Source organism: Anopheles gambiae, chromosome X (genome assembly GCF_943734735.2).
Source record: "Anopheles gambiae chromosome X, idAnoGambNW_F1_1, whole genome shotgun sequence".
In the NCBI taxonomy this organism is placed as follows: Eukaryota; Metazoa; Arthropoda; class Insecta; order Diptera; family Culicidae; genus Anopheles; species Anopheles gambiae.
Window position 1 is genome coordinate 5,154,388 of NC_064600.1, and position 18,526 is coordinate 5,172,913.

Here is an 18,526-nt window from a genome sequence, read left to right on the forward strand (position 1 = left end):
CCTCACGCGCACTTCGGCTGTGCTGGGTGTAGCAGCCCTGGAAAGGAGGAAAACAAAAGGAAAAACGGCAGGGGAAGGGGAGGGGTAGATAGGGGGAAGGATTTATTTCGAATGGGAAATAAAAATAATGGCAATTAGCTACAATTGAACATCTGTCACATGATGGACATACTTTGTGTTAAAAATAGCTTTTTTTTAACAGAAAAGAAGTTGCAAAAATAAGTAAAATAACAACAACAAAAAAGGCACAAAACATATGCAACGATCAGCATGTGAGTTGTATATTTATAGCTCAGTTAAAAAAAAAAGTAATAATTACAGTACATAAAAAGCACGCATCAAACTAACCACAATCCTTACTTTCTTGCCCTACCCATCTCTCCCTTAAAATCGCTCGCACTTTAAAGACGGCAGGATTTTCCGGCAGTTGAGAAACTTTAAACCCTTACCAACGGGAGGCACGGCGCGCACGAGACTCCTTGTTTTATTCGATCCCTCCAACTTCAACTCCATCGGAACGGAGGAACTGTTTGCCCATTTCACCCCTCCCACCACCCCAGCCTCCTCCTGCTCCTCCTCCTCCTCCTTATCCTCCTCCTTTTCATCTTCCCCAGCAACTCACCATTCGCTCGTTTATTGCAATACAAGGAAAACCTGAATTGAATTATTCTGCTTTATGTTTCGTTTTTGTTGTGTTTGATTTCTTTCTTCTTTTGAGTCGTGTGTGTTTTTTTTTTCGTTGTTGTTGTTGTGTTGTAGTGTTTTTTTCTGCTGGTAGCTGATATTGTTGCTGTTCCTTCTCTCAATTACGATGGAATGTTTATGTGCACGGTGCCTTAGATTGGTGGTTGTTTAAGGAAACGAGCAATGGTACCATCTAATTCAGTGGTGCGCAACCGAGTGGCCGATTCCCTTCGCCGTGTAGCAGTAATGTCCAGCGGTGAACCATCGCGCAACAATTTTCTACTAGTTTCTAATTTCTCGATTAAAAACAAAAACACTTGACATGCTCTGTAACTACGGTTAAGCCTAACACAAAGAGCATTAGTTGCCATCAAATAGAGAATATTACTCCATCTCCAACTCCCGCTATTAGTTCAGTAATTACCTTACCGTTAGTAGTTTCTACTACTTCTATATAGTACACAATATCTAATTTATCAATTTCTAGCGTAAACTAAATTCAGAAGCTTAGAACATATACATTTATGTTGTTTTTTTTCTTATTATATTGTTCTTGTTTCTCTGGCTCTTCTTTCTTCTTTTTCTTCTTCTTCTTCTTTTTCTCCCACTTAGTCTTCTTTCATCTCTTGTTTTTCTTCTTCCTTTTCTTTTTCTAATTATTTGTATTTTTTTATTCTAGTTCTTCAAGTTCTGCACATTTCTTCTGTTTCTAATTTTTCACCTTTCTTTTTCATCGTCTTCTTCTTGTTCTTCTCATTAAATTTTCTTTTTTTCTTCTTCTTGTTCTTCTTGTTCTTTCTTATCTTTTTCTCTTATCTTTTTCTGGTTCCTTAGCACCTTAGTATTGTTTCTCAATTCACCGTTTTTCTCCAAAATCTTATTCTTTTTTACCTTTACTACCGTTTCTAGCCTGTTTTTTCTTATGCAATTCAATAGTGGGTGGGAAAAATCAATGTCAACAATTCATAAAAGAAACAACATGCCTCAGATTTTCATCCTAGATTATTTTGGCCTGAAAAATATGTAAACAAACGCCGCTTCTTGGCAGGCTCGATCAAGTTAGCTCACGAAGGATTGAGTTTTTTTGTCCAAACGGAAATATTTTGTCAAAAAAAGGTGAAATATTATTTGAATCATTTTTTAAATGTGTATTAAATGTATTACATCTCATTTTAAAAAGGAAAAAAAAACAAATGTTTTGTTGTAACACACAACAAAGTTATCCAAACAAAACGTCCGAGTCCGCATCGAGCACGGGTTCACCATCCCTGACCTAATCTAAAAACCTTTCATGCTCATGCTTTCCTCATTCCCCGTTACTAGCACGGGGTTTACTCGAAATCGTTGCCCCTCGCTCGCACAACACTCTCCATCTCGCTCGCTCTCTCGCGCAGTCCCTTGGACAACGATCGTACGAGCTGTCACATTATGTAGCATACACATCTGTCTATTTTCATCTATGATGACCGACACACCGACACAGAACAAACTATACATGCACAACATCTCACACACTGATACGCATGTACCTGTGTTAATGGTTCTACATGCGAGTGTATGTGTGGGGGTGTGTTGGTATGCGTGTATGTATTTGGAAAGAGCAGGCGTGCAAGACACCGGCGCCTGGGAGGGATGAGATTGGAAGACACATTCGCGCACACACACTCACACACCCAGATGAAGATCCCCCGTACTGAACTACCGCTTGTAAACGCGTGCGCGCGCGTTCGCTCTTAGTGTACGGCTGCCTTGAACCGTACCTCTCCTACTCACACTCCACACTCTCTCCCCACATTACTTCGCTCTGTTTCGTCGGTGTGTGCCATAAAAAAAAAAACCCATATTCGTTAACGGTTACACCACTCCTACCCTGCATCAAATTTCCCCTATCTCAGTAACTGCTCCTGTCCCTTCTCCTCCCGCACCTGCATTACGAGTTTTTACATTTTCATTATAAATGTTTGGTTGTTTTTATTCCATCCCGCTCGTTAGCGCTGCGTCTCGATTTCACTCGCTGGCAGGCGTTCGTCAGCTACTATTAAGCCTGCTCGCAGGAACACACCATGACAGCTACTAAATCCGCTTCCCCCCGCCATGCCACTAGTCACCGGTGACAACTTCAAGAACGAAACGCTATGGTAAGAGAGGGGGGGGGGGGGGGGGGAGGGGGGAGGGTGCTTATCTTCGCTTAAGCCATCACCATCAGCAGGATCATTTCGTTCATATTTCTGATTAAAAGTTTAATGAAACAAATTGAACTCCTCCCACGTGTAATCAAAACTGGTACGTTTGTATCTAGTGTGTTGTGTGTGTGTGTGTGTGTGTAGTCTACTGTCTTCCCAGCAGAACACCAGTGCAAGCTGTTTAGAAAGTGGATTAAATGCTCGTTGTATGCAGGAGCGTGCTCGGTCTCACTCGGCCACTCACCGAGCCGTGCACAAGTGCAAGGGAGAAAGCATCCGGAAGATGTTGGGTCTGCGCCGCGGGAAGGGACGGGGCAGCATATACATGCGTACTGCTTGTACGAACATGCTGCCATACACAGCCATACATGATTCAAACACGCGTCCAATCACTCCCCCACCCAGCCCGCCCCTCTTTTTGGCTCATGGATTTTTCCACCCCTTCCGAAGAAAGATACCAACAGCCACCAGAGAGGGAGAGAGTGAAAGAGAGAGAGAGAGAAAGAGAGCGCGCGCCTGTGTGCGTGTGAGAAAGCGTACAACGCACTCACTTAGTAACGAAATAAATTAATTCATGTCGAAACGCGCAACACAAACAATCGTCCCTGCTCGCTTCCTCCCGCTCGCTTTGATTCGTCACCATCCGTTCCCGCTCTCTCTCTCTTGCGTGCGCGCGCTCATCATTTCGTCAGCAAGAGCGAGAGAGAGAGAGAGAGAGAGAGTGAGCATGGTTTATGGGGAACTACGATATCAAAACCTCCGACCCCGTACACATGATAGAGCGAGAGCGACAGCAGCACAGGGGTTGCGGAAGGGACCGGGAACAGGGTGCTTCAGCTTGAAGGGGAACACTAACTCAAACCGAAAGTGAAATATCAAATAATCAACTTGAAAAACGGGAAAAGATAACACAATACGTAATGAACGGATTATTTCTACACATGTGCGGAGGGGCGATGGAGCAAGAGAGAGAGAGAGAGAGAGGAACGGCTGGAGGAGATGAGGAGGGCGAGTTTGAGATTGAAGGGATGTGTAGGGATGAAGGTTTGATGTTGAGGCAGGGCGTGTGGTGTACGTGTGTGGGTAGAAAGGAGAGGAGATACAACGAGAGCATGAGCGATACGAAGTAAAAGACAGAGCGAGAGAGCGATATGTTTGCCTAACGTCAGATGAACACGATGAACACACACCGGCTATTAGCGCGCGCGAACTCGAGTTCTTCTCGAGCTGTGTGTGTGTGTGTGTGTGCATTCATCTAAAATAACGAAAAGTAATCCAACGCAATAAAAAGGGGGCCACACTATTGTTGGAGAAGCGTGTTGGAAAGTATTGAAATTCCTTCAGCTCCCGAAACCTCACTTGCCGCCGAGCTAGATAAAAAGCGGTGCGGTAATGCCGAGTGAATCATGTTTCATCGCAGTCGTTTATTGCCTTTTTGTTGTTGTTGTTGTTGGTTTTATTATCATTCTTAACAAGGTCTTAACAACAGTACATGTTGCAGGAAAATATGTATGTGTTTGAAATTTCATTTAAAAAAAAATTAACATTTTTATGTACAAAGTGTACATTACAGTTAAAAAAGAAATACTTTTTTTTAATAAAACCTGAACAATTTGATTTTTTGGTTTTATTAAGGCAGTTTAAAGTATTTTGACAATGTTTGCTTAAATGTAAATTGTTTAAAACTGACATTGAAGGCAAAATCCCCTGACAAAAGTAATGTAAAAAAATGAAGGCAAGGCAAATTAAACAAAATACAAAGTAATGAAGAAAACAACATTAAAGTATCTTTTTTTAAATTAATTATAATTTTGTTTTCATGTACACTACTTGAGATAAACAATTTTTAATTATGTTTTTCATTTAGTGGCTCCTTTTTTTTGCTCATTTTAAAACAAGAAAATATCAAAGAAAATTCAACAACTAAGAAACCAATAAATTATAAACGGAATAATAGATAAAAAATAAAATGGCAAAATAATAAACATACAAACAAACAAACATGGCAATTTTGACATTTACATACGCAAAAGCTCACTCAACGGTTTCACTTAAACTACTTAAGCAAATTGAATTGGAAAAAAATATCATTCCGGGTAAAATGTATAAAACACACCCCCTGCCCCCCCCCCCCGCCCGACCGTATCACTTCCATCGCTTTCGAAAGGCAAACGCTGCGAACTTATCCCAAAGCGCTCGTCATTGCAGCAATCGTTCGGCTTTAATATTTATGCTTTTATTCAAACAATATCGAGTGGGAGCACGGGGTTGGCGGGGGATGAGGGCGAGGGAGTAACAGGGAATAATAAAACGAGAAGTTGAAGAAAGAGAATATACAATATAGAGAAGTAAAAAAAAAACCTCCAACAAAACAACAGCAGGGGAAGGCGAGGATGTGGAGGGTGGGGGGGGGGGCTGATGGAAGAAGCAAAGGCACCCCTCCTCCTACCCCTTTCTACTCCCCTCTCCCTACTCCCCTCTTCAGCACAACCATCATTCCACTCCGTAATGTGAATGATAAACTCGTTTCCTATCAATTCTTGTGAAATTCAACGTATCAAATCATTTCAACGACAGTTTCCCTCCCTCCCCGCTCAACAACCCGTCCACCGTGCCATCTCTCTTTCCCCCCTCTGCACTCCGTCGCCACCCGTCGAACCTCGCTCTCACTCTCTCTCTCCCTCTGCCATCAGGACACTCTTGAGATTTATGTTATTTTTAATGCTCTGTTTTCCTGTTTTATGTATCTTTGTTTTCAAGAATTTATGTCAGCTCTTCCACAATCTCCCTCCCTCTCCCATCTTCTCCAAACCAGCCCACCGCTCACCCTTTACCCGTTTGATGCTCTCTCTCTCTCTCTCGCTCTCTCCTTGCTTGCTGCGCTTCGTTGCGTCTCGCTCGCACGCGTCGACCTTATGCACAGCCAGTCCTGTCTTCTTGTGAGTGAGTGTGTGTGTGTGTTTTTTCTCTCTCTTTTCTTCTGTCTCTCTCTCTCTCTCTCTATCGCTCTCTTTCCATCTACATCATTCGTGCTTTAGATCATTGATAGCACAGAAATCAACGGCACATACACAACATCACAATCGAACACACACACAGGGGTGAGGGGGAGATCGCACGCAACATTGCTATACAGTAAGGCACACACACACACACCCGTTCAAGCAACTGGCTGGCCAAATATAGCGCACAAGGTGTACATAGCTCCGCGGTGTCGAGGACATCTCCAACGATACCAATCTGCTGTTCGCTCTGGCTGCGCGCGTGTGTGCGTGCGCCCGTTTACAATATGTGAGAGTGTGGTGCCGCTGCCTTCCGTTTGCATTGCCCGTGCTTAAGCGAGTTCGATTTCAACAGTACCAGCTTGTCGCACACATACGAACACACCCGTCACCCGTCTTCTACCAACATGCACACACACACACACACACAAGCAAACGAAGGGCAAAGCTTGGGGGAGGGGGGGGGGGGAGTGCTGTGTAACATAATATTTCCCACTGAAACGGGCGGCCCTACCTATGTACCCGACCACGGCGTGTATAGTTACACACCAATACATAATTTAATAACAGTCCACCCCTCTCCAACCCTCCCTCTTACAACTTCACCTCCTCTCCCCCTCCCAACCACTGTGAGAAAGAGAGCGCACAACTACTAGGCGATGTGAAGTAATCATAAATTCCTGAAAAATTGAATTATTTGTTATGTGTGCGAAATAATTCAATCTGCTTTCTAAAATGAAAAGCGAACTTCGGGAATTAAACGGAGCAAAACCCGGAACACAGAAAAAGTGAGGGGGAGGGGAGCACGTAGTTTGAAGTTTGAAGAAAGAAATGAAAAAAAAAACCATAACGGCCTGACAGAACATACATCCGGATTTTATTGGCGGGATGTGTCGAAGGCTGATTACATCTATCCGTACACCACCAAACAAATGTTTGCCGAAACTAGTGCCTAAAGATGCCCGGATTGGTTCCTGGGGGGGGGGGGGGAGTATCACCGATCTGGTGAATCCAGGAGGTTCAGGAAAGGCCAGAATCGAACCAGAACGCTGCATAAAGATCTCGCTCCAGATCGGTCACTTTAAACGGCAGCTTTAAGCTAGTCCGGGCTAGCTTTAAGACCGGGACTTTCGGAGATGGTGCAGCGACGACGACGACTACGACGACGGCATCACGTTCGTTTTGGTTAATTAGATTACTTCAGGATTTCAAACCTCCGGATGGAGTATCTCTTTCCCGTGTCTTAAAGACACATCCCATTCCTCGAGTTTGAGTTTCCCGAGTCGTTCCACATTTAATAGAAGAGAGAAGATTTCTGATGTATCTATTTTTTTTGATTAATGATGTTAGGAATATTCCAACTAGAATGTCTTGAGGTCGGGTTAGTCCACGCAAAATACTATTGCATACAGCTACTGCTTTCCGCTATGCTTTATCCAATTGTCACGGTATTGTGCACTTAATAAGCATGCTAACAAAGCACTCTCAATTAAACGACCGTGCGCGCGCGGAGGTTTTATGGGACCTTGCTGTAGTCATCCGTCTGCGTTTGCAGGTTCGACATTTGACAGTCGTATTCTAGTCATATTCTAGCTATAGTTGCGTGATAGCCTAGATATGCGAGCTCATTCGTTTTACAACCGTACGCATCCGGCACTCCTGACATCAGCAAATCCTGAAGCCGTTCTGAAGACTTTCAACCGAGATCGGGTTGTTTGTGCAGGTTTTTATTTGTTATGATTGTAAAAAAATCTACATCAAAATCTACAATAGATGCAGGAAAAAAAAACAAGACCACTTTCGCTTCCAACTCATCTACCACTATCGAACGCGTGGTTTCGTCTTTTATGAGTGGCTTTTGTTTTTTTTTTCTTCTGAAGTACAATTTCACACAATGCAGCGGTGTAGTACGTGCGCAACCCCTTCGAGTTTATTGTATTTATTAAAATTAGATCAACAAAGTCATTTCCGGCTTCTGTGCGGCATCACTCATCGCACTCGCACGCGGGTACTTTATTTATATAGCGCCATTGCCGCGACCAAAAACAATCCCATACCCGCACAACAACGGCGGCGGCGAGATCCACAACAATCGAAGTTCAATTTCCCGTTTGGGTTCGGGAAATCCGGAAGCGAGCTCCGGGGGAAAACAATTTCAACGCGACGCGAGCAGTTCCGTTTTCCGCCTGGAAGGATGCCATTTGCCAACGGTTGGTTAAAAATAGTGGCTAGTTAGTAGGCGCTATCAGGCGCCCTCTGGCGGGGGAGACATTCATGGGCCAGGATGTATCCGACGGGAAGCAATCGTACGGTAATTTAATGTAGAGAAAAGAATTCTTGATTAATGTGCAATATGATTAATGGTTTTAATTGCAGAGCTTCTTGGAAGTAGATGCAGCATTGTTTATAACATAAGCACTATCTGAGGTTCCAAGTTTGAAAGTCTAGCCATAAACTTAACGACTACTTTTTTATGGATTGTTCACATTTCTGGGGCGCAACAGTTGGAAGAAAAGCCCCGGGGCACATGCTTGAAAATGTAGGAGATGTACTTACAATATAATTAACACTCTGTAACACACATTCTTAGTATACCTTTACTTACGAATGTACTGGTACAATATACTGACCCTTCTATTTGAATTCCACGTGCAATCTGAGTTCCAAAATAAACAACCCAAAGCTTTATAGCACCCCTGACACTTGCGCACTGGCAACGCGAGCGTGTCCAGAAAATCGATATTTCAAAGCCAGCTGTACCTAGGCGCACAACAACACAGGGTTGTTTTGTGTAGTGCCCGCGGTAGAACGCGGTATCGGCGCCAACAAGAATGGCCGAAACCATGGCCACCAGCACGGACGACACGAACGTGGAGTCGACGAGGACCCAGTGCGACTGTTCCCAGCAGCAGCTGATCGAGGCCCGTGCCCAGCTGACGGCGCTCGAGCAGAGCAATGAAACGGTAAGACTGCGTGACGGTAGCGGCACCACCACTCACTCAGCTGATCCGACACACCTGCTGCATCATTGCCACCTTGCAGCTGCAGAAAAAGCTGGACGGGTACCGGAAGGACAACGAGAATCTGGTCATCAAGTACGCGTTCGTGGAGAAGAAGGTGCTCGATCTGAAGGCGCTGGTCGGCGACAAAGACTCGCAGCTCAAGCGGCACGAGCAGGAGGTGGCCAGCCTGCAGAAACAGATCGGCACGCTGAAGGCGGACAAGGCGAAGCTGCAGAAGAACATTGAGTCGAAGGTAATTGCTGGGGATTTCGGGTTGATGTTCCTGCTTGGACGTTTTGGGGCGTGTAGAACCGCTTTGCCGCGCCTGGGAATATCGTTGGACGCTAGGCTATAATAGCGCTTGAAAGCAGGCTCTAGGACCTCCTGTAGACGTTTCCCCCGAGCGTAGGCTTGCTCTGAAGGATGCGCCTGTGAAGCTGATCAATCAAAACCGCGTTCGCATGCTGGTTCTGTTTCTCTTTCCCTCCCCGTTTGCTGACCGAATGTGCAAGCAACGCGACGTGGAGCGGCTCGGCAAAGAGCTGGAGGGTAGCCGCCATTACGCGGCCCAGATCGAGATGCGCTACAAGTACGGCAGCTGCCGGTTGCGCCGCGAGGCGGAGGATCGAATGGTAGTGTGCTGTGGGCGAAACGAGCGCTCCCGCGACAACGATGGAGCAATACCAGTGACCAAACTCATCCCACTTTTGCCCTTTCCAAGAAACTTGAGGCGGAAGTGCTAACGTTGCGTCAACAGTTATTGCAGCACGTGATCGCGGAGGAGACGCACCAGGCGAGCGAACAGGTGGCGGAGATGGAGCGCAAGGTGATGGAGCTGCAGGCGCGCGAGATCATGCTGAAGCACGCGAACGACGAGCAGGCGGGCAGGATCGGGACGCTCCAGCGGGCCAACCACGAGCTGCGGGACACGATCGAGCGGCAGGAGAAGAAGCACACCAGCACGCTGCAGACGGTAGGGTATCATGGCGGATGTCCGCGCACGGTTTTTGGGCTTACCCTACCTGTTCCCTTCCCCAACAGCTAAAGGAACTCGAAACGGAGCGAGATCACCTGCGGCAGCAGATGGGTCAGCTGCAGGAAAGCTTCCACCAGCAGCAGGCCGCGATTGCGGAGCTCCAGTCGAAGGTGGAGGCCGCCAGTGTCGCCGCCCAGGAGTCGTCCCGGTAAGCAAGGCAATTGCAGCAAAATCTCTACAAATCTTGAAAAAACCTCAAAAATGTTTACACACTCTTGCCAGCATGGAGCGGGCCGTCGCCGAGCAGCGGGCCGAGCTGGAGCAGCTCGCCGGCACGCTGGACGAGCAGCGCAAGGACCTGGAGGTGCTGGCGGCCCGCGAGCTCGAGCTGCTGGCCCTGAACAAAGATCTCAGCGAGGTGAACTGCCTGCTGCAGCAGGAAATAGCGACCCAGGAGTCGAAAACGATCGCGATCACGCTCGAGTACGGCAAGTTCGTGAGCATGTGCCAGGAGTACGACGCGCAGATCGTCAGCCTGGCCAACTCGCTCGCCGCCGAGCGGCAGCACCGGACGGAGGAGCGGCTGCTGATGGCGAAGCACATCGCCGACCGGACGCGCAAGCTCGAGCAGGCGGAAAGCTGCCTGCAGCAGACGCTCAACGAGCTCGAGGCGAACCGCAAAAAGTACTTCGCGCTGGTGAAGGTAAAGCCGACTGTGCCGGTCGGCACCTTAACAGTGCCTTAATTTGCAACCACGTTCGCTCATTGTTCTCCCTCTTTTTTTTTAAAGGACTTTAAGCGCGAGATGAAAAATGCCCACTGTGGCGTAGAGTCGAGCATGGTGGGACAGTAGTAGAGGTGCAACGGCTTGCTGTACCTTTGCGCTACCGTGTGAGCCGCTTTTATTTACCGAACGCGATAACAGACGCTGCGAGAGGATGCTGCGAGGCAATAAAAGCGGTGCAGCGCGTAAATTATGTATGTGTGTATGTGCCCGAACAGACAGGGCAGATAAGATTAAGGCAGATTGGTTGTTGGTATCACTTGTAGGCGGTTTTACTTTGCACGGTGCACGGTGTGTGTGCCCCGTAAGAAGTTTGGAAGACTTTAACTTACATTATATGGTAATAATAATAATAAAAAAACATACAATCTAAACTAACAAATGCTTACTTGTGGCATGGTAGGATTCGGTAAAACAAAAAAAAAATTGGAGCCGCTTTAAATGCAAAAAACAACAAAGCTACACACCGCGTGTGTACCCTGAAGCGTGCGCCCTTCTTTACGTCTTGGCGCTAAGCGTGAGGTATATGCGTTGATGGGAGGTATTCGTTTTCGGAAGCAAGCTGGAAGCTGTGGCTGTTATCACAAGCATCCAGCGCAAACAGTATTGCCAAGCTGCCCTTAGCCGATTACGCTAGCGTTCGAACTGGTTGTGTTGTGCACCCTGCACTACCAAAACCGCCCTAGTCCTGCATTTGTGCCACCGCTTGCCGCTCCGGTTGCGCGCTGCACGGTTTAAGGCACAGCTTGACGGGCGCACTCGGTACGGTAATCATCTTCAGGATCGGTTTAATCGCGTCCTGCTGGTCCGCTTCGGCTAGCGTTAGGTCGAATTTGGTCAAAATCTAAAATTGACATAAAAAAGAAGCATCAACATGGGCTCGTTTGTTTAGCGTCTAAGTCATGTGCAGCCTGCTTACCATCGATAGTAGATAGTGCATCTGTAGCTGTGCAATCTTCTGCCCGATGCAGGACCGTGCACCGATTGCGAACGGCAGCGAGGCGGACGGTGTGCGGCCAGTGGACGACTCCGCCGCGTTGGTCCGTTGCCAGCGGTACGGGTTGAACGCTTCCGGCTCGGCAAAGAACCGCTCATCCCGACCGGCACTGTACAGCGAGAGAAGGACGAGCGTCTGCAAAGCAGAGAAATTATTAATTTGTTCTCCAATTACGTCACGAAATTCACACATCACTTACATCTTTGGGCAGTGCGTACGCCCCAAAGACGGACTCGTGCTCCACGAACCGCCCAATGAACGGGGCAATCGGATACAGGCGCAACGTTTCGCGCACCACACCCTTCACTGCGCCACACTCCAGCGTGTTGGAGTCGAGCACGTCCTGCCGGACGGACTGCTGCAGGTTCGCATTGCTCGCCAGCAGATACAGTGCCCAAACGGTAGCAAATGCGGTCTGCGGATAGTGGAATAGTGGAAAGACATTTGGAACAAAATAAATAAAAAGGATTAAAGATAGACGCAGAGCATATACCGTATCGCCGGCGGCAATGATGAAATCGATAAAGATGCGCATCATCAGCGGTTTGTCGAGCTTCTGCATCATCAGATCGAGCAGACCGTCTCGCGTCTGTGCGTTTGCTATTCCGAATTCGATGATAGCCGTTGCTGAAAAGAAACAAAAAGAAAATGGTAATGTAAAAAAGTATGAATGCTGCTGCTCCAATTCGTGCTTACCGAGACGGATCGTTTCCGGTACCACCTTTTCAAACTGCTGCCAGGGCTGCACGTTCAGCCGGTCCGCGATCGCGGGCGGAATGTTCATCAGCTCCGAGCTGCAGCGGAAGATGTCGTACACGACGGCGGAAAACTGTTGCACCAGCCGACGGAACTCGGCCGACTGTTGGCATTCGGTAAAGGCGGAGCCAAGCATTACGCTGAGCACCACTGGAGTGTAAGGGAAACAAATAGAGACATTAGATGAGGTATAAATGACACTACAAAGCTGCCCCACAGCATGAAAGCACAAGGACTGGAGTAGGAATGGGGACATCGGTTTGGAGCTGGATTTAAGGATATAATTTGGAAGAAGATGATCGAGACATCCATTTCAAACTAAATTCTGAGCTAAAATGAAGTCTTCGATGTGCTCCGGGACTAATTCCAGTACCAGAATTAAGATTGAAGATGAGGTCTGGGTCAGAATTCATGCTCTTGTCTTTGTTGGAAAAGTCTGGGATGGAATATATGTCCGCAAGTATATCTGAGTTCTATGATCAGTGTCAGAATGGAGGATATTAGGACCTATTTTCATCTTCGTGTCTGACATCTGTTCCGAGTTCCAATGTCCGAACTATATCTGGAGCTTGAGACATTGGATTATTAGGATACTACATTCTTGGAGCAACCAACCTTCCACGGACCACTGGTAGAGGAACGCCTCAATCCCCTCGAAGGCAGCGGCACTATCGCAAGTTTGCTGCATATGACCAACCGTAGCCTCACACGTTCCCCGTATCGGTTCCTCCATCCAGTGGAAGTCTTTCAGCATCGGTTTGTTAAAGATTTGGCGCGACTGCAACCACTCCTTCCCGTCCCTGTTGCGGAAGGAACAAGCACACAAACAGGTACATGTGTAAGCGCGCTATCAGCGGCACTAACGACCGTGCCCCAAAACGTACATGAAAAACAGGCCCCGCTGGTAGTCGTGCTTCTTGTTGAAGTACGTCCACGACTCGGGCAGCGGATGGCGCGGGTACGCACCCTCCAGCTGGAACGTTTTGCGCATCAGGCTCGGGTCGCGCACAAACACCGCGTTCTGCGTGCCAATTTGCAACCGCACCAGGTCGCCGTACTGCTCGTGGTACTTTGAAATCCGCAAATGCAGCCTGTGTATAAACGAGAGAGAGAGAGAGAGAGAACACAAAAAATATGAAATTTTAAAAAAAGTAACGTTTTAACGGATGCTCCAAGCGAAGACTACGACACCCGACCAACCGAAAATTGCGCACCGAGGCGCACGGGAATCGAACAGTAGGGGCAAACAAATGAGCTTACTCAGCTGGTTTCCCGAGCTGCATCACGTCGTTCAGCATACCGAGCAACGGAATTCGGCGCGGGCCCGGCATTTCAGCGAACGGTTTGGCCCCGCGGCTGTCACCGGCCACCCCAGCCCGCTGCTGCTGGCCACCGGTGCACCGGAAGCGGCTGCCCGTGCCGCGTAGCCGCTGTAACATTGGAAACGTTAAAGACGTGGGGAAAATCACACAGCACCAGCAGGGAAAACCAAAACAACGCACTCCGCTTCGCCCGAGCTTAATTAACTGAATGAGCACCGATAGACGTAGCCGAACAGAGAGAGCGAGAGAGCACGGACGGTAGAGAGCGAGAAAGAGACGATTATGCTTTTTATGCTGCGTTGCAGCACCCCTCCGCTTGACGTTTCCATGCTGGCCGTGCAGCGTCTGTCAAACGTCAGTTTGCCGCATTAAGACATGTGCGCATGTGTACCGTTGGTAAGGGGTTTTTGAATTTTACGATACGTAGATACGTAGGCGTAAAGCTATCCTTCTCAACCGTTTTGCTTTTTGCTGTGGCAACGATTTCGATGCAAAAGCGAGTTTTACGCAAAAAATAAAGATTAAATGACTATGAAACATGTCAAGCTAAATGCTCGTTGGTGTTCGTTCTATGGGGTTTTCGGCATTAATGTATGCTATCTAAGTACATTATTCATATTATTACGTCCCTAATATACATTTTTTAACTTCGTTCACTACAGTTGTTAGGTTTTGTAATGACGCGCTAACGCGATTTATTTAATATTCTCTTCGATAAATTAACATAAATGAAGCAACCAACAGATTTGTCCCCTTTAATTCGCTCGCTCTCTATCGGTCTCTGTTGTCTTTCCCCCTATCTTGGCTATGTATACATATATATATCCCTCGCTGGTTGCTGACAAATTTGGTACCTAACAAAAAAAAAAAACGAAAAGGAAAGGAAAAACAAATGCGCGATTTCACTTCGTCTTTTCCGACTCTACTGCAGTGGGTTCGCCCTTGGCCGTTGCAGCTTCAGCGCCTTCGTTCGTCGGTTGCTGGAAAGAAAGTGGGACCATTAGGGCACAGCGGAAAGCAGGGAAGCAGCACAGGGGATTAGGCAATCGTGTTTCTTTTGTGTTTACCCGTACGGTGGTCTTTTGTCGTTTCGATGCGATCAGGCTCATCAGCCGGTATCGGTTCTCGGTGCGCTCCGTTTGCTTCTGCAGGATGACCATCAGCGTGGTGAAGCTGTTGCCCACGAACAGAATGAGGAACAGAATGCTCAGCACCGGTATCTGTGTCGAGATTGTAAAGGGCGGGTTTTAGGGTCAATGTGCTTTTCACAAGCGTTGCTGTTTTGGAACCGTTTGCCGCACGCTTACCTGCCAGGTCGCGTCCGGGTGCTGCGTGAGACGGTAGAGCGTCCACGCGTTGTAGAACTGGAACAGATAGCCGACGAACAGGAACGGGAAGAGAAACTTGAGCCCGCGCCACATCCACGAGTGGAAGCCCTCGATCGTGATGTCCATGTTGTGCCGCTCGCCGAGCGCCTTCAGCCGGTACAGCACGCCCTTCTGGTAGCGGAACTGCATGTACTGCACCAGGCTGATGTAGACGTTGAAGTACATGAACTGGGAGCGGAACAGCTGCCACGGTTCGCCCTGCGGCCAGACGAGCAGCACCCCGGCACAGACGGTCGAGATGAAGTGGTGCAGCCGCCACCAGCCCTTTATCCGCGAACCGTTTACCTGTTTTTTTTTAAAAGGGTGGGGAAAAGCAATGAATTCGATACTAAATTATCACACAAAAGAGAAAAGGAACGAGTATTTTAAATTGTTTTAAATTTGCGTTTGTCAAATCCCTTTCAGAAGCATCATTAGAAGTGCATCGTAAAATTGTGTCCGCAAGAACAGGACACAATGTTACAATGACACGTTTTGGATAATGATTTGCTTTTTTTTCGCTTAAATTTACCGATACCAGTTATTTGGATTAGTAACGGTCATTAAAAAATGCAATACGAATTCCTAGGAATCCGATTCAATATTTGTTTTCACACACTAACGGATTCATATTCATAGAAGCAGGATAAAGATATCCATTATAATCACTTGTTGGCGTGAGTGCTGCATAATGTCATGAGACATTCACCAACGAAAACAATTAACATATCTGTGGTAGCTTGATGCTCATTGCTGATACTCAATGGAAGTGCGCCATGACATGTCGACACATGACGACATGCAAGTGCTTGAGTCCATCGCGATACATCATATTTTAGCACATTTTTTTAAAAAGTTTATCACACATTATGGCTCAAATAATGCACTGAACTTTCGAAAATGCGCAAGTACTCTCGTTTATCATTTTCGTTTTCACTTTCACACATTCGCAGAACTCAGTTCAGAGAAAACATATCCGAAAAAGGTGGGGGGGGGGGGGAAATGGTGCATACCTTCAGTATGGATTCCCTAATGGTAAGCGTGCAGTAGTACCACACCAGCAGGAACAGAAACACGAGCTCGAGTGCGCTGAAAAAAAAGAAAAAAAAATGAAAAAAAACGTCACAAAAAACCGTCCACACACACACACACACGCCTAACCTACCGGTAGTTGAAGACAATGTTTAGAAACGACAGCAGCAGCCCGATCACGTTCAGTATCAGCTTGAACTTCTCGTACTCGTCCTTGTACCGGATCTTGTCGTTGCGGTTCAGTATCGACACGTTCACGTCGCCGAGTATGATCTTCAGATACTGGCTGTTCTGTTGCGGCAGGCCCTGCTCGATCTCGTGTATCTGCGCCTTCCGCTTCATGATGCTCTTCTCCAGCTGCGTCACCTTGTCGCGGTCCTCCGGCGTCAGCTTCTCCTGCGTCATGTACCTTCGAGGAGGGGAAGCGTTTTTGGTTAGATAGGGTGAGATTTTTGGTGCATCTTTTTTTTGTTGTTTGTGGAGCGCATTGAACGGTCATTTAAAGCCATCGATTTGGCCAGCATGGTTGAATTTGTTGTTTTTGCCCCCCTCTTCCTTGTTGCGTGTATAATTAACCAATAATTACGCACGACGTTCCACAACCGGTTTAGGCCAACAGCTGCCCTTGACCGTGTACCGATGGCCGGTGCGCCCTCGAAAGCCCGTTAATTAGCGATTAGTGGGTACGAAAAAGGATTAAACGCACACCACCATGACGGTGGCGCTGACGAAAAAAAAAGAAGCTGAAACAAGGTTGTGTTTTCATGCCCTCTAGCACCACCAATATTGATACGCGAATCTTTACGATACCCGCGATACGGAGAGTGCATCTTGGCCCTGGGCAGATGATGATAAGCAGAATTCCAGGGCGATATGTTTTTTTTTTTTTTGCTGTTCGTTTTCGTTTCGGTGTTAGGCCCGTCGATCGATACCGTCGCCGTGAGCGGTCGGTTAGAGTCCAAAGTTTATCTTATCGCCCACCTGTTGTTTTGTGCATATACTTATTAGGACGCTCGCTGGGCTGGGCGTGCGTTCAAGATGTGTGCCCAAGGACGCCCGGCTGGGCGTCCGGGTGTGGGAGGGTTTTGATTGGGGATGGATCGCTCTGCCCGGGATGGCATCGCGAGGCTTACGTTTTGAGGTTTTTCGATATCTGCCGCATCCGGTAGCGCTGGTGCTGTATTTGTTTTGTGCATTTTTCCTGCATTTCCTCCAGCCGCTCGTGCAGCTCCTGGTACTGCTGGTTGGCGGCCTGGAACAGCGTGAAAAAGAAGAAGAAGACAAATAAGCACACACACACACACACAGGCACACACAGACATCGGTCAATACGCTTGGATCTCCCGCTTCCTCTTCTTCATCTTCCCGCAGCAGTGCTCCCTCCTTACCTCCAGGCTCCGGTACTCGTCCGACAGCTCGGTCCAATCCTTCTCCAGCTCGTCGACGTCCACCGAGAGCGACATTTTCACTTGTCTCACTTGTGTCCCTCGGACCACTCGGGGTTCTTTTTTTTTTGCGGGGACCTGACTGAACCGTGTGTGCGTGTGTTATGCGCACCTGAGTGGGTGGTTTTTTCTTTCTTCGCTGGCGTAAAATGCACCGAAAAAAAAACCACTTGTTATGCTTCGCCAACCACCTTCCCCGGCGTCAACGCAGAGAGTGTGTGTGGGTGTGCAGAGACGGGGAAAAACAGGGACCAATCTTCCGACCACAAACCACGCACGCACGCACGCACGCAAACACACACGCACAGGCTCGCACGGCACACAAACAGTGAGGGCTGCTTTCCGGGGCGCTGTTAAACAAAGTTGGGAGGGGGGGGAGAGACCGGACGAAGGTTGATCGGTGCTGGCTACGCAACGCACGCTCCACGCACGGAATGTGCGTCCGGGTGGCAAAGTGGGCTGCAATTTACAAACAGTGCAAAGTATACAGTGGCATTTTTATACGCCGCTCTTTCTCGTTGGTGTTGATGTTTCCGTCCGCAACGCGTGCACATACACGCACACGCACACAACATATACCGTGCCAAGCGGGATTCGGCTGCTATCCGTTGGACGCTTGCTGGCTGTAATATAATCCCCGTAAGGTGGTTAAACCCTTTCCGATAATGCTGAGCGTAAGTTTGAGGTGTTTTCAATCAAGATAAATAACGTTTCACAAGAATTTAATAGAATTTATGAGTAATTTTTCCTCTAAATCGCTAGCCACCGGGTTACGGTAATGCCAGGCAAACGATTGAACCGTGCGATATAAACGTAAACAACTTGCCTTTCTAGACGTTGTGCGGCAATTGGCACGTAGGGCGGTTGGTAAACGAACAATATAGTGACAGTTAATCCCCAAACAGTGTTTATGTTGACACTTGTTATTAGAGTGTTTTTTCATTGATTCTCAAAACTATTGTTTTAATGTAGTGGA

The 18,526-nt window shown here is 47.5% G+C and overlaps 3 protein-coding genes across 6 annotated transcripts; 1 reads left to right on the forward strand and 2 right to left on the reverse strand.

Annotated features, from left to right (window-relative positions):
• The first annotated feature begins 6,881 nt into the window (after window positions 1–6,881).
• LOC3289649 (myosin heavy chain, striated muscle) lies at window positions 6,882–11,013 on the forward strand. 2 transcript variants are annotated; one of them, XM_061657646.1, is made up of 8 exons: window positions 6,882–8,180; window positions 8,246–8,832; window positions 8,912–9,124; window positions 9,384–9,503; window positions 9,593–9,844; window positions 9,913–10,055; window positions 10,130–10,550; window positions 10,638–11,013. In XM_061657646.1, exons 2-8 carry the CDS (start codon window positions 8,701–8,703, stop codon window positions 10,698–10,700), a joined length of 1,344 nt encoding a protein of 447 aa, XP_061513630.1. In that variant the 5' UTR covers window positions 6,882–8,180; window positions 8,246–8,700; the 3' UTR covers window positions 10,701–11,013. The 2 variants fall into 2 exon arrangements, with proteins under 2 accessions (XP_061513630.1, XP_061513638.1); XM_061657654.1 differs by lacking the exon at window positions 9,384–9,503 and having other exon boundaries at window positions 6,891–8,832; window positions 9,629–9,844.
• Window positions 10,879–14,250, reverse strand: LOC1271975 (cytochrome P450 315a1, mitochondrial). Its single transcript, XM_310837.6, has 8 exons — window positions 13,645–14,250; window positions 13,269–13,475; window positions 13,000–13,184; window positions 12,325–12,534; window positions 12,122–12,255; window positions 11,828–12,043; window positions 11,551–11,763; window positions 10,879–11,475 (listed from the first exon to the last, which is right to left on the reverse strand). The coding sequence occupies exons 1-8, from the start codon at window positions 13,821–13,823 to the stop codon at window positions 11,314–11,316; spliced, it is 1,506 nt and encodes a 501-aa protein (XP_310837.6). The 5' UTR covers window positions 13,824–14,250; the 3' UTR covers window positions 10,879–11,313.
• A 121-nt stretch (window positions 14,251–14,371) lies between these two features.
• On the reverse strand, window positions 14,372–18,352 carry LOC1271974 (transmembrane protein 120 homolog). Of its 3 annotated transcripts, none has more exons than XM_061657671.1 (7): window positions 17,494–18,352; window positions 17,239–17,357; window positions 16,239–16,514; window positions 16,087–16,162; window positions 15,014–15,379; window positions 14,774–14,926; window positions 14,372–14,686 (listed from the first exon to the last, which is right to left on the reverse strand). In XM_061657671.1, the coding sequence occupies exons 1-7, from the start codon at window positions 17,566–17,568 to the stop codon at window positions 14,609–14,611; spliced, it is 1,143 nt and encodes a 380-aa protein (XP_061513655.1). In that variant the 5' UTR covers window positions 17,569–18,352; the 3' UTR covers window positions 14,372–14,608. The 3 variants fall into 3 exon arrangements, with proteins under 3 accessions (XP_061513655.1, XP_061513663.1, XP_310836.5); XM_061657679.1 differs by having other exon boundaries at window positions 14,780–14,926; window positions 17,494–18,306; XM_310836.6 differs by having other exon boundaries at window positions 14,372–14,926; window positions 17,494–18,310.
• Between the last annotated feature and the right edge of the window lie 174 nt (window positions 18,353–18,526).

Excerpts from the sequence above, each read along its gene's own strand:
- LOC3289649 (XM_061657646.1), top strand. The coding sequence starts at position 8,701 with ATGGCCGAAACCATGGCCACCAGCACGGACGACACGAACGTGGAGTCG. Across the intron at positions 9,845-9,912 it reads ACACCAGCACGCTGCAGACG|CTAAAGGAACTCGAAACGGA; the intron begins GTAGGGTATCAT and ends CTTCCCCAACAG. Across the intron at positions 10,551-10,637 it reads AGTACTTCGCGCTGGTGAAG|GACTTTAAGCGCGAGATGAA; the intron begins GTAAAGCCGACT and ends TTTTTTTTAAAG.
- LOC1271975 (XM_310837.6), bottom strand. The coding sequence starts at position 13,823 with ATGTTACAGCGGCTACGCGGCACGGGCAGCCGCTTCCGGTGCACCGGT. Across the intron at positions 13,476-13,644 it reads CAGCTCGGGAAACCAGCTGA|GCTGCATTTGCGGATTTCAA; the intron begins GTAAGCTCATTT and ends GTTTATACACAG. Across the intron at positions 13,185-13,268 it reads CAGCGGGGCCTGTTTTTCAT|GGACGGGAAGGAGTGGTTGC; the intron begins GTACGTTTTGGG and ends CTTCCGCAACAG.
- LOC1271974 (XM_310836.6), bottom strand. The coding sequence starts at position 17,568 with ATGTCGCTCTCGGTGGACGTCGACGAGCTGGAGAAGGATTGGACCGAG. Across the intron at positions 16,515-17,238 it reads ATATCGAAAAACCTCAAAAC|GTACATGACGCAGGAGAAGC; the intron begins GTAAGCCTCGCG and ends CCCTCCTCGAAG. Across the intron at positions 14,927-15,013 it reads ACCCGGACGCGACCTGGCAG|ATACCGGTGCTGAGCATTCT; the intron begins GTAAGCGTGCGG and ends ATCTCGACACAG.